Raw genomic sequence first — 12,936 nt, 5'->3', positions numbered from 1 at the left:
TAGCGAATCAGAATAGATAACTGCAACTATTTCAGCAGTTTGATTCGCTACTGCTGGCAGGGATTCTCGGTTTCGTTTAGTAGCGGCCGATCAGGCGTAGTTGGCAGAAGAGCTGCCTGTACAGAAAATATACTTAAAGGTCTCAGTAACAATTCAATTCTTCATTCATTCAATAAGTATATCGCCAGAGGCCTACTTGCCATATTTTATCCATCGCCTGCTTCTGCTACAAACAATACAAGCGCACCGCCAATCAGCAATCCCATACAATATGAGCGGACTCGACGCCGCCCAGCTGGCAATCTTCGCCGTCCTCAGTCTCCCAGTCCTATACCTCATCTACAGCCACGGCCGTCGCGGCTTCTTGGGCTGGGGCTTCCTGCTTATCTACTGCATCCTGCGACTGACAGGCGCCGGCATGGCAATCAGCAACTCTGGTCCTAGTGCACAGATAATCTCCAGTATTGGGCTGTCGCCGATGCTGCTTGCTCTTGATGGGATTCTACACGAGGCGTGCGTTCTCCCATTCGTCCATTAGGTTTAGAATGTGCAACCTCTAACTTATTAGGTGTTATAGGAGAACATACCGCTACCAGGCCTTGAATAAAGGACTTGAATACGCAACTATGGCTGTCTACCACGTCCTGATCGTCACCGGCGTCGCCCTGGTTGGATCCGGGGCAGGCGGACTAGCTGGGGACCAGCCAGAGGCCAGTGACCTCAAGCACGTCAAGGTCGGAATGGCTCTGTTGGAAATTGGCTGGGGATTCCTGGTCCTTTGGGCTCTGTGGACACTGAAAGAGCGAAGTCACGCGGTTTCGACGGCGCGGGAGGGGAGCATTGTATGTACACCTATACTCCTGTCAAACAGTAAATACGTTATTATCGGTGCGGTGCTAATTAAGGCAGCTTCTATACGGTGTCCTGGTCGCGCTCTTCGTCGAAGAGATCCAGCTGATTTATTCGCTCCTCGCGCAGTGTACGCAGCGCGCGGACTTGAATCCGACGACGGGGAATCTGGCGGGTCGTGTGGTGCTGGGGTTTCTTCCGGGCGTTATTGCGACGGTTGTTCTTGTGGTTGTGGGGGTTTGGACGAGGGGCGTTTCTCCGAAGAAGAGCGTCAACGAGCTTGATCCGAGACGGAGTGGGTGGGTTTGATTTGTATTAGAGTTGTGGTATAGACTTATGATAAACGATATCTCCGTTATGTCACTGCCTGATAAGATCAATAAATAAATTGGAGAATTGGAGAACGAATCTCGGGGATGTTCCGACTTTATCCCCCACTTTACTTTCTTCTCTCTTTCTCTGTCTTCCACTCTATTTCTCTAACAACCACTCACCATCACATCACCATGGAGCCAGAACCACACAGACTCACAGCAACCGACGCCCTCCAACTCATCCAATCCAACAAACTAACCGTCGAATCCTACGCCCGCTCCCTACTCTCCCGAATCGACTCGCGCGACGCCGCAGTCAAAGCATGGGTCCATCTCAACCCGGACGCTGTCCTCGAACAGGCCCGACTCCTCGATAAAATCCCCGCTGACCAGCGCGGGCCGTTGCATGGGGTTCCCATTGCTGTTAAGGATGTTATGTATACAAAGGGTGCCCTCCCTCCTCTGTCTATTTCTACCACACGGATGAGGCGTGAATTGTTCCGGCTAATTCGCAAATAGATATGCCAACCGAGCATAACTCGCCTTTATACAAGGATAGTCATGTCCCCGTTGACGCCGCAGTCGTCGCGACTCTGCGCGCGGCGGGGGCTCTCATATTCGGTACGGTACCCTTCCCCGTTTCCCATTTCTCAAGCTTGGTTCGGTTCGTCTAGTTAGTAAGTATGATGTTGACGAAGCAGGAAAAACAACAACCACCGAATTCGCCGCAATGGTCGTCGGGCCTGCAACGCGGAACCCGCACTCTGTGCCTCCCACCAGTGCCAGTGCCAATGCCACTGGTGGAATTCGCACACCAGGCGGCTCAAGTTCCGGCTCCGCAGCCGCCGTGGCAGATTTCCAGATCCCGCTTGCACTAGGCACGCAGACGGGGGGGAGTATAGTGCGCCCGGGCAGTTTCAACGGGGTTTATGGCTTCAAACCGACCTGGAATGCGGTGAGTCGGGAGGGGTGTAAAGTTTATGCGATTACACTGGATACGATTGGGGTTTTTGCGAGGGGCGTGGGGGATTTGAGGTTGCTTGGTGGGGTTTTGGGCGTGGAGGATTACGGTTTTCAACAGCAGGGTCGGTTTGGAGGGCCAAGGTTAGAAGGGGCGCGGTTTGGCGTTGTGAAGAGTCCCGTGTGGGAATCTGCAGGGCAAGGCACAGTTAATGCATTGCAGAAGGGGAAGGAGATCCTTCAGAAACATGGTGCCGTTGTCGAGGAGGTGCAGCTTCCTGCGGAGTTTGATAACGTGCCTGACTGGCATATCAAAATCATGGCTGCGGAGGGCCGTGTCAATTTCCTGCCCGAGTATCGCAAGGACAAGACGCAGATCCACCCGACGCTGGCCGGGAAGGTAGAGAATGTGTCGGGCCTGACGCGCGCGCAAGAACTAGAAGCGTTTGACGGCGTTGCGGTTCTGAGGCCGCGTATGGACGAGATTGCGAATCGATATGATGCGCTGCTTACCCCTAGTGTACCTGATGAGGCGCCCCTGGGGCTGGAGAGTACGGGGAGCGCGGTGTTTAATCGGATGTGGACGGTATGTTACGTTCGCTTATATTAGTATACTGGGCTAACTATTTAGGCATTGCATGTCCCTGTCGTTACTGTTCCTGGTTTCGGGGGCGAGAATGGCATGCCGATTGGGCTGACGCTTGTTGCTGCTAGATATCATGACCAGCATTTACTGGATGTAGCTGAGGCAGTGGGGAAGGTGTTTGAGGAAGAGGGAGGATGGAAATCGTCTTTATAACAAGAACAAGATAATGCAGTACACCTATCTTCCCATTGATAGCTTATTTTCATATGAAGCGAACTATATACCACAAGCATCCTACACATCCGGCGTCGACCCTCCGTACGAATGAATCTAACACGTCAGCACTTGAAGCTCTGGTGCAATAACAGAGGGCTCACCGTTTCATCCGCACACCCCTCTGGCGTCTCATACCCATAAGACCCCGTATTAATAAACAGCTGCTGGTCCTCACAAACCAGCCAAGCACCCGTATTAGGCCGGTCAATGTCCTCCACGCTCCACGTCACCGTATCCCCCTGGAACGCGAACTCGCCATACGCATTCTCCGTGGTATTAAACCACGTGCTGAGTTTCCGCTGCGTCTTGTCAGATGGGTTCTCGACGTTCATGTACAGCGATCCATTTGTTGAACCGGATAAGTGGTAGACTAGCTGGCCTGAGACGATGTTGAATTGGCCGGCCTGGGTGTTTGTGTCTAGGACTGCGATGCCTGGGGTTTCGGTTGGTGCGGATTGCAGGTAGCTGTGGTAGTTGGGTTCTTCGACGGCGCGGATGAAGAACCAGTCTGGGGAGAGGGTTGGGAGGGGGGCAGTTGCTGTTGTGGATTGGGCTGTTGCGTGGAGGGTGAACAGGAACAGTGGGAGGGAAAGTTCATACAGCATTTTGGCGTTTGGGACTGGTGCCTGGATGTTGGTGGTCTGGCGGGGTACTGTATATATAGAATATCCAGCAGAGACTAAGACTGAAAGTTGATTCCGTGACAAAGAGGACACGGTCTATTTGAAACACGGGTTGGCGAGGGGAAGATTCCTTCGCAGGAGGAGCAGGAGGACATTAGGCAAAACTACTTTCATTTGCATGATGCAGGGTTATTCAGGGACAGCCATGCAAGATCTATATATTTGAAACAGGCTTCTTACGGAATAAGCTCCTGATCTAAAGGGGCCAAGCCGTGCGGAGTAGCTTGTCATGAAGCTAAAGTTCATCATCGTCAGTGGACATTCAGGTTCTGCAAGGTGAGCGTTGTTGAGATGTATTCATAATTTAACTTCATACTGTGCAAATATGCTAAGCAGGCAGCAGCCTGTCCAGGCTCCAGCAACATGACTCGTGGCTTACTTTAATTAAACCCCGCACAGACCGACAACAATTCCATCCCCAATCCAACAACTCACAACAACCATGGCGTCCCCAGCCGAACCCAGCCAGAAACCCCGTATAGCATTTATATCAGGCCCAATAGACACAGGGCCGGATGAAGCCTACTTCAACACGCACTACAAACCCCACATCGACACTGCAATCAACTCCGGACACAACTTCGTCATTGGTCCCATTACATCTGGAATTGATGCCGATGCCCTGACATATCTCTTGGAGTATCCTATCTCTCCGTCCCGGATAACAATCTTCATGACGGTCGCGGAGGATAACGCATGGGGCCAGGAATTCCGAGACCGAAGGGTGAATGTATATGTCCTAGAAGATATCATGGCGAACTCGCAGAATCGGGACGCGGAGATGACGGCGCAAAGTGACTATGATATTCTCCGGTGGAGGACTGAAAATGAAGCGAGGGGGTTTTATGGGCCGTTGTATAGGGAGGGGCATTTGACGAATACGGAGAGGAATTGGAGGAGGCGAAGGGGGGTCGGGTTTGGGGAGGTTTTAAGTGAAGAGGATTATAGAAAGCTTGGATATGAAGGTCTCATCGGTGATAGTACTGGTGAAACCGGGACCTGGAGACGGATTAAGGATAAATTAAAGGGGAGTAAATAGCCAGTTATATGAGGATGGGGATTCTATTTAGATATACCCTAGAACCAGTCCTCTCAAATGCATGATTATAAAGGCAGCGAGATCTATTACAGATGGATCAATCATATAATTCTGGCAAAACCAGCAACCTCCAATACTCATCAAAGTTCAACGTCTGCGTGTCCGCCACAGACCCGTTATTCGTCTCCCGGATGGTAAACCCATTCCCAAGATACGAAAACCGATTCGGCTGCTTCATGGGAACAAGGTCAATATGGTAGTCCTCCCAGCGAGGATTCCGCAACGCTTCGATGTAGTGGAAGCTGGTGCCGCCATATATCGCAATAACAGGCCCGTCGACTGTGCCGCGTTTATACCAGCTGCGACAACCGCCAACCCAGACCGTTCGTTCGAGGAATTTCTGAATATGCGTGTAGTAGTCTCTTGTCGCTGCCTCCTGGATTGTTAGGCTTTTTATACATTCGGATTGGATCTTGTCGATGCATTTCCAGATGTACACCCCCATCATCTGGATTCCTTGTACGAGGGAGCCGTTTGAAATAGGCGAGCTGGGGCCGATGAACACTACTAATGTCAGTGCTGGTTCCGGAGAACGTGTGGGATGAAGCATACTAAAGTAGTTAGGCATATCCGGCACTGTAATCCCAAAGTACGCCATCGGCTCGTCGTTCGTCCACTTCTCTGCAAGGTCAACTCCATTCCTACCCACGACCGGAAACCGTGGCTTGAATGTGGTATCAAAACCAGTCGCACAGACAATAACATCAAAATGCAAATGATCTCCACTCTTCGTGTATATCCCGTCCTCAGTGAAGTATGCAACATCGTCAAACCGCGTCTCGACATTCTCCTGCAACAGCGCCTCCAAGTACCCCGGCCCAGGCGTCTGTCGTCGACACCCAACCGGGAACTCGGGGATAAGCATATCGTACAATGCCCGTCCCTTGGGACTATCGCCTAGGCGCTTCTTCATGTTATTTGCGAACATGTCGCGCGCGGCTTTCTGCTCGGCCGAGGCAGTATGTGTGCGTCGGAAATTGGTGATGCGTCTGTCCATGAGATTGCGGCAGTGTTCCTGACAGCTGCGTAGGTCGGATTTGAATTCGTTGATTACGTGCGGCGCGTAGTTGTATCGCTCGTCCATGTCTGGGTCGTTGGCTGTGGGCTCGTTTATACCTGGGGCTGGGGAGATCCAGGCGTGCGAGCGGATGAAGGAGGTTAGTTGGGAGGCGGCTATCCATCCTGTTAGATATGACTCTTAAGGTAGAAAAGGAGGATGGCATACTTTGTGCAAGTTTAGGGATGATCTGGATAGCTGACGAGCCGTTTCCGATTACGGCCACCCTTTTTCCTGAAAAGTCGTAGGATTCGTCCCAGGCGGCCGAGTGGATGAATTTGCCTTTGAATTTGTCGAAGCCTTCAATGTCGGGCCATTTCCAGTTGCTGCGCTGTTAGTATTTATCTATTCTACAAGACTGGCGGACGCATACTTGAGAACTCCACCCGCGTTGATAAAGACATCGCATTTGTCCTTGAATATCCTGTCTCCTGTTTTAACAGTGACAGTCCATTTGCCTTCGTTATCGTCCCACCGCGCATCCTGGACAGAATGCTGGTATTGGATATATTTATCGACTTCATACTTCGCAACCGTTTTCTTCAGATAATCGTATATCTGTCTCGAAGTGGCATAATAATTCGGCCACTCGGGGTTCGGCTCAAACGAATACGCATAGTTATGCGCTGGGATATCGCACTGACAGCCGGGGTATCTACATTTCAATCAATATAACCAGTGTTAAAGAGATAATGGTCGTGTATACCGATTCTCCAACCACGTCCCCCCTATGTCATTGTTGCGCTCGTAGATGACGAGTTCTGCGTTCCGGTTCTGCATGCGCTGGTTCCAGATGATGCCCATGAGAATGCCCGAGTAGCCTGCGCCTAGACAGATCACTCTGAGCGGGCGGCGGGTGTGGATCGGTTCTTCGCGGATTTCGTATGCGGATGGGCTCGTTGTGCCCATAAAAGGCGTGTCGCTTTGCATTGTCGTTTCATCAAAGGTTATTATACCGGGTGCCATGTTTATTGACTAGACTGGCTGTTTCGATGTTGTACCCGATATGCTGCTGTTAGCATATTTATTGTCCCTGAGTGACGGATTATGGATGGAGTGTCCACTACTTAATTCGGAGGTCAAAGTCCAATACCTTCAACAGCGAATGACATTACTCTACCCCGGACATCCAATATCCGACGGAGACAGTGGTCCACTGCTGCAGCTGTGATTTCATCGATCCGATATGGCGGGGACATTGAACCACAACCGAAACCCCGCACTCCACAGCCGAGCGTAAGGCCGGACATCGATGTCCATTTATATTTCATACAGTGTGCATGTACATTTGTCGGTAGATTTTCCCGGATTTTAATGGATGTGCATTTCCACCGTCGGGATCCGTGATGCCCCCAACTGCCGAGAAGCGCACTTCCAAGGGTCCAGCGCAGAATCCAGGAAGCAGGACACCAGGTGCTAGATCCAACACCCGAAATGGAGTATCTAGGTCATCATCATCATCATCATCACTGCTATGTCGAACATGTCTCAGATGCCGGACTAAGAAGGTACATTCCTACTACCTTGTTACACACAAATCAGCCACTGGTCTATCACTATACTAAAAATAAACTACTGCAGGTAAAATGCAGCGGCACCAGACCACACTGCACAGCTTGTACATCGTCGCGCAAAGAATGCAAATACCCCGAGGACGCGCGGCGGTCAGGCCGGATGACCAAGGACCATACGCGCGCGCTGCAGAACGAGATATGTATACTGTGGCAGCTTGTTGCGGAGAGGGAGCTGCCAACCCAGACTCAAGCTCAGACTCAAAGCCAGTTAGGGATAATTGGACCAGCTGGGACACCAGGTTCCAGGGGAGGAGATGTATTGGACTCGCCGGATTCTGAGGTTTCAGTACCGCGACAAGAGTCGAGTGGGCACCATCGCAGGGACAGTTACGCTACTACACACGGAACTGGGAACGGTTCGTCTCCTCAAGATGTGTACATTGTCGGAACGGTTACCGAGGACGGTAGAGTGCAGGCGTATGGAGTGACGAGCACATTGCATGAACCGGCGACTGTAATGCCGCATGAGGGCACTCTGTTGAACACAAATTCCATGGCAGACGACGAAGAAAAGAAGGCTCGCACCCAGATAGTTCGAGACCAGCTAATAGCCAACGCAGCCATCCAAAGACAGAAAGAGACATCCCTAGACCTGACGCCGCAGGTAAAGCAGAACATCGATTTCGACGGTGTCGAGCCGGCGATGGCGTTTCACCTGTTGAACCTGCACTGGAATAGACAACATTACTCTTATTTACTCACGTATCGGCCTGCGATTATGGAGAGTATTATCACCGGTGGTCCGTATGTGAATAAGTTGCTTCTGAATGCGATTTATTATTCGACTTCGCTGTATTGTGACAGCATCGACCACAACGGTACAAATAGCCGGGGCGGGCGGTTCTATCAGAGGCTTAAAGAGTTGTTGGTGCAGGAGATCGATCAACCGAGTCTTCCGACTGCAGTGGCTTTACTACTATGCGGTGCCAGTCTGGTATCCCATGGCAAGCAGAGCGCTGGGTGGGTATTGTCCGGCACTGCATACCGGATGATCATCGATCTGGGGTGCCATCTCAGCATAGACGAGGTGCAGCAGAGATCTAACAGAGATAACAATGGCACACCGTCAAGGATCACGGCCATTGAGTTTGAGATGCGAAAGAGAGTATACTGGGGCGCGTTCATGACAGACAAGTTCCAGTCTCTGTATCTGGGTAGAGCCCCTGCACTGCGATCGACGGATGTCCAACCGCCCAAGGAGTTACTGGACTCTTATGAAGAGATGGAGCTGTGGGAGCCATATAGGGGACTTGAAGACTCACCAAGACACCAGTCAACGTATCAGCCCCGGCTGTCGTACGCTGTCAGCACGTTTACCTCTCTTCTTCGACTGGCGGAGATCGCGAACCAGATCATTGAAACTTTCTATTCAAAGAACAGTATGCATACGCCGATGGAGGATCTGCGTCAGATGAAGGCTGCTATCACTTCGCACCTGGACGATTGGGAAAGCAGTTTGCCGTCTCATCTACACTTCGACCCTTGCACAGATCCGACGCCGCCACCGCATCAAATTACACCGCAGTAAGTAGAATCCTTAAATCAAGAACCCTTTCTAACTGTGATAGTACAACATACTGGACCCTCAAAATCCTCCTCGAACGACCCTTCCTAAACACCGGGCATCTCAACTTCGTTTCTGACGCTACAACCCAATCACACGGGGAAGATAGTTGCACCACAGCAGCGGTCAAAATATACAGCTACGTCAAAGCGTACCACCACACCTTTACGCTGCGACGCGCACCATACCTCCTATGCTACGCCATTTACTCTGCTGTTCTTGTCATCCTGCGACAATCATGGCACGACCGTGCGCGGCTCGCAGAATGTATCCCGTTCTTTTGGTCCGCACTCATTGAACTCCAGCAGGGCTGTAATGCAGGACTTAAGAAACCGCTGTCTATTTTGAAGGCTTTGATGACGCGGTTAGGGGAGGATATCCCGGGTTTACATGGGTTGGGAAGAGAGCGGAAGTCTAGGGCGACCTCCAACAGCGTTGACGGAGTCGGAGGTTTTGCAGGGGATATAAATTCCCAGTTGCAGGGCGACGCGCTGGGTGAGAGCTTCAATACACATTTACTGCAGAGTCTCGATTTGGACTTTCTCAATAGCGAGCAGTGGTTTAATACCGCCGGGGAGGAGAGTCTGTTGGATGATTCCATGTATGGACTATTCACATCATAACATATAACTACAAATAATCCCAATAAGTAACTACGCCTCCATCCAAGTTAAGCAATAACTAGAAAAGCACCCCCCTGGGCCTAAAATTCCTCCTCTCATCCACCTCGCGATCGATCCCCGGTATAATCTTATCCCGCCACGGGGTACTGATAGCAGCCTTAAACTCGGGCTTCGAAAACGACTCCATGCTCTCATACTCATGGATCGCAAGATACCGGGACGTCGGCTTATCGCTGCGTGTCCCGTCCGCTTCGAAACGCATACTCTCTTTCAGCGTCCACCGTGTTGACTTTAGCCACCCCGGGACGGTAGAGAGGAGAGGGACGTGTTCCTGTTCGTACCACAAGTTGTAGGCGTCCTCTGGTAGGGTTGGACCTGGTTGGAGACCGCGGGTGCGGAAGATGCGGTCGGGTGGTGCGTTGGTGTCGTAGTGGGGTGATGTTTTGGCGCTGAAGATGGTGTAGATGCGCAGCTCCATTTCGAAACCAGATGATGCGGCGGCGGTTTCTAGAAATGATAGTTTCGCTAAGGATGGATTGGAGAGTTCGTATACGGCGAGAAACTCGGGCTTTTGCTCGTCTATGGCGCCGTACTCTGTTGCGGTTTTGATACCCGGGATGGAGCGTATCGAGGGGCGTTTGAACCAAGTGGAGACAAATTCCGGGGCTCTAGAGCCGGGGGATACTAGGATGTAGACGAGGGCTGTTGTCTGTTGTGCCATTGTGCTACTGGTCTAAGTTGTGTCGATGGTGAGGTTGGAGCAGAAAGCAGAATTTATGACGATCGATCGCCGGACAATCAAGTCCGATGCTGATCATGATCAGCCCAAATGGATTATGTCTAGCACTGTAGCTACGTGTTTATTCAATATCCGGCACAGCTATCGGATTCCCCGGTTTGAACCTGACATCCAGCTTCCTGGCGATGCGGACTACAATCTCGCGTATCATCTCGACTTCCTCCTTGCGCGCCCCGTTATACTGCATCCCCTTCATATGATTCCGCAGCTGTTGCATACAGTCAATCCCGATAAGACACGAAATTATCACCTGCCCTGTTTCCATATCGTCTAGTATACCGTCGAACGAGAATATGCGGCCATAGAAGTAGTCTACTGCTGTTAGCCCACCCAAGCATGACGTATTTTATAAGGCTGGCAAGGTAGGGAGGTAAGTACATACTCCGCACAATATAATGATAGTCCGGCGCCGCCAGATGATTCGCATTCTCATCGTAGTTCGGATTGGGCCCGTATATGCGCTCGTGGAATTCCTCGCCCCGCGCGAATGCCACTTCGTCTGTGTCGTCTTTGCGGTAGCGCGTTGAATCGACTAGGTCTTCTGGTGTTGCGTTGTATAGTTGGCGGAGAGCTGACCCGGTCTATTACTTTAGTTACTTTTCCCGTATTCATACGCACACTGCTAATAAGTTATTGAGGGGATACCTTTGCAGCACCCTGAATCCCACAGAGCTTCGTGAATGCCTCGCGGATTTTGCGCGTTTCTGAGAAATGTTCTTCCTTTGGTATATACGACTCCAAGAGCCTGGTGTACAAGTTTGGGATTTCTTCTGGGTAGTTCATGGCGCCCAGGGCGACCATCGCGGACATGTACCATTTGTACCGCGGGTATGGCGCTGCCAGGCTGGCCAGTTCCTGCAGGAAGTCGTCATCAAGGATTGCCATCTTCATTGGTATTTGGGAAGGATGGTAGGACCTTGGATCTACTTAAACAGCTAAACAAGCGCCTCAGATGCAGTGCGGGGAGACGGAGGTCAATGTCCGAATGATTTATTTCGTCATTTATAGTAGTGGGTCTGGATATACACATATCCGCCATGACAGTTAACTAGAAAAACGCAATCGCATTCGGCGGCGAAGCTACAGCCCCCGTATAATTCAGCGGCGCTGAGGTTAGGAAGAATGTCCACCGGTTCAGCTTCTTGCATGTTGCTGATAGCGCTTCCAGGTCGAAGAGCTCTCCTATTGGGGTGCCCCATCCGGCGAGTAGGATGGGGTGTAGATGATACTCCGGGTCTACAGGGGCTGCAGTTTTTAGCAAGTATACTTTGATATAGATGGGGGACATACGAGAACATTCAAACGCGACAGAGTCAGCAACGACCGCTGCAAACTGGGACTTCCATAGCCATTCTGTGGTCTCCTTTCCCTGTCCCAGTCCTGGAGAGCCACGGCGTTTGCTGAGTTCTTCACGGTCGGACTGGCTCAGTTTTGCGTATGCCTGGACGTAGCCTGGATATGTCAGTATTGCTCCTTGTCATTGCCCTTGTTTGCCGTACCAGTCCGCATAAACAGGATATCGCCCTGCCGGATAGTGATGCCCTTCTCGGCAATTATCTGACGCACATGCTCGATGGGAATAGGATGGTTTGTCAGTGTATTATACTGAATGCCTCGTTCCTGTGCCCAGTCGAAGTAGTCAATGAATACGCCGCGACCGGCGATGCCTTTCTCTGCCCATGCGTCCAGGCCGTTGACGGTGGTGTTTGCATCTGCGTGGATTTCGTCTTGGGTTACACTGCACATTGTTATTATTGTACGGTAAATAGGGTCTGGGAAGCTTGCCCATTGTAGAATTTGGCCTCGTTCTGGTACGCAAAGTGCCGGAAACTGTCCCACTGCGAACTGCACTGCGTGTTGAAGGTGATCTTTTTTGTCAGCACAGCGATATCTTGGTGGAAAGAATAGAAACATACGATATCGTCGTTAATCACCCGCGGAGCCTTGTTGTGGATATGTTTCGAGAATGGAACCCTTCCCAGCAAGGAGGGATTGATGAAGTCGATAGGCAAACTGCACAGTTAACATGATGATTTGACTGTATATTGGGGACATACTTCAGTCCAACTCGTGCTCCGGTCTGTATCTCCTCCCTTGCAGCTGCTTTAACAACGTCATCACTGAGGTAGTTCAGACTGCCCAGCTGCGTATTCTCCCAGAGACCCCATGCGGAGAAGGGAGGATCCCCCTTGCGCAAGGGGAGGTCGTCGAGTGCTGGTAGGGGCTTGCGGCCTGGGAAGTCCATTGTGAGATGTAATTCAGCAAGTAGTTACAGGGTAGAGGACGAAGTGTCCAGTCCAGGCTATTTAACTCGATCGGCGGGGTCATCGATGATCTGGCGATTAATGTCCGGGTCGATCAACTCGTCGGTACTCCATTTCCCACCTCCAGCTACTCCACCGTTCGAGCCTGAGCATTTACCTGCTTGGTTTGAATGTTTTTGGGGTATAAAAGTGTCCGATCGCGTTCTCACGTCCGGGACATATCCTGTTCTGAAACACTATCCGCCATGGGCGTCACAATACACTTCCGATGGAAGAATTTCTTCATCT

At 51.2% G+C, this 12,936-nt stretch overlaps 9 protein-coding genes across 9 annotated transcripts; 4 read left to right on the top strand and 5 right to left on the bottom strand.

The window, feature by feature from the left end:
• The first annotated feature begins 184 nt into the window (after positions 1-184).
• On the top strand, positions 185-1,175 carry ASPSYDRAFT_73447 (uncharacterized protein). Its single transcript, XM_040850712.1, has 3 exons — positions 185-513; positions 569-842; positions 910-1,175. The coding sequence occupies exons 1-3, from the start codon at positions 272-274 to the stop codon at positions 1,156-1,158; spliced, it is 765 nt and encodes a 254-aa protein (XP_040696698.1). The 5' UTR covers positions 185-271; the 3' UTR covers positions 1,159-1,175.
• A 180-nt stretch (positions 1,176-1,355) lies between these two features.
• ASPSYDRAFT_95254 (amidase) lies at positions 1,356-2,922 on the top strand (the record flags this gene model as incomplete). The annotated part of the gene is made up of 4 exons (XM_040853095.1): positions 1,356-1,611; positions 1,683-1,784; positions 1,865-2,709; positions 2,755-2,922. 4 exons carry the CDS (start codon positions 1,356-1,358, stop codon positions 2,920-2,922), a joined length of 1,371 nt encoding a protein of 456 aa, XP_040696697.1.
• Positions 2,923-3,003: 81 nt separating this feature from the next.
• On the bottom strand, positions 3,004-3,590 carry ASPSYDRAFT_62536 (uncharacterized protein; the record flags this gene model as incomplete). The annotated part of the gene is made up of 2 exons (XM_040850136.1): positions 3,004-3,039; positions 3,087-3,590. The coding sequence occupies 2 exons, from the start codon at positions 3,588-3,590 to the stop codon at positions 3,004-3,006; spliced, it is 540 nt and encodes a 179-aa protein (XP_040696696.1).
• Positions 3,591-4,110: 520 nt separating this feature from the next.
• Positions 4,111-4,707, top strand: ASPSYDRAFT_163890 (uncharacterized protein; the record flags this gene model as incomplete). The annotated part of the gene is made up of 1 exon (XM_040843207.1): positions 4,111-4,707. The coding sequence occupies one exon, from the start codon at positions 4,111-4,113 to the stop codon at positions 4,705-4,707; it is 597 nt and encodes a 198-aa protein (XP_040696695.1).
• A 97-nt stretch (positions 4,708-4,804) lies between these two features.
• Positions 4,805-6,733, bottom strand: ASPSYDRAFT_163894 (flavin-containing monooxygenase; the record flags this gene model as incomplete). Its single annotated transcript, XM_040843208.1, has 5 exons — positions 4,805-5,271; positions 5,320-5,940; positions 5,993-6,150; positions 6,198-6,479; positions 6,531-6,733. 5 exons carry the CDS (start codon positions 6,731-6,733, stop codon positions 4,805-4,807), a joined length of 1,731 nt encoding a protein of 576 aa, XP_040696694.1.
• A 333-nt stretch (positions 6,734-7,066) lies between these two features.
• Positions 7,067-9,883, top strand: ASPSYDRAFT_51564 (uncharacterized protein). Its single transcript, XM_040848311.1, has 3 exons — positions 7,067-7,332; positions 7,406-8,922; positions 8,967-9,883. The coding sequence occupies exons 1-3, from the start codon at positions 7,171-7,173 to the stop codon at positions 9,583-9,585; spliced, it is 2,298 nt and encodes a 765-aa protein (XP_040696693.1). The 5' UTR covers positions 7,067-7,170; the 3' UTR covers positions 9,586-9,883.
• On the bottom strand, positions 9,224-10,333 carry ASPSYDRAFT_51563 (uncharacterized protein). The gene has a single exon (XM_040848310.1). It carries the CDS (start codon positions 10,304-10,306, stop codon positions 9,644-9,646), a length of 663 nt encoding a protein of 220 aa, XP_040696692.1. The 5' UTR covers positions 10,307-10,333; the 3' UTR covers positions 9,224-9,643.
• A 112-nt stretch (positions 10,334-10,445) lies between these two features.
• ASPSYDRAFT_36978 (uncharacterized protein) lies at positions 10,446-11,269 on the bottom strand (the record flags this gene model as incomplete). Its single annotated transcript, XM_040845490.1, has 3 exons — positions 10,446-10,702; positions 10,767-10,965; positions 11,030-11,269. 3 exons carry the CDS (start codon positions 11,267-11,269, stop codon positions 10,446-10,448), a joined length of 696 nt encoding a protein of 231 aa, XP_040696691.1.
• Positions 11,270-11,344: 75 nt separating this feature from the next.
• On the bottom strand, positions 11,345-12,642 carry ASPSYDRAFT_1165358 (uncharacterized protein). The gene is made up of 7 exons (XM_040840169.1): positions 12,442-12,642; positions 12,301-12,397; positions 12,145-12,252; position 12,122; positions 11,884-12,096; positions 11,675-11,836; positions 11,345-11,629 (listed from the first exon to the last, which is right to left on the bottom strand). The coding sequence occupies exons 1-7, from the start codon at positions 12,627-12,629 to the stop codon at positions 11,433-11,435; spliced, it is 966 nt and encodes a 321-aa protein (XP_040696690.1). The 5' UTR covers positions 12,630-12,642; the 3' UTR covers positions 11,345-11,432.
• Between the last annotated feature and the right edge of the window lie 294 nt (positions 12,643-12,936).

The sequence above is a fragment of the Aspergillus sydowii genome (assembly GCF_001890705.1).
Source record: "Aspergillus sydowii CBS 593.65 unplaced genomic scaffold ASPSYscaffold_18, whole genome shotgun sequence".
Lineage (NCBI taxonomy): Eukaryota > Fungi > Ascomycota > Eurotiomycetes > Eurotiales > Aspergillaceae > Aspergillus > Aspergillus sydowii.
The sequence above is the reverse complement of the archived record's forward strand: the minus strand, read 5'-3'. Positions and strand labels throughout refer to the sequence as shown.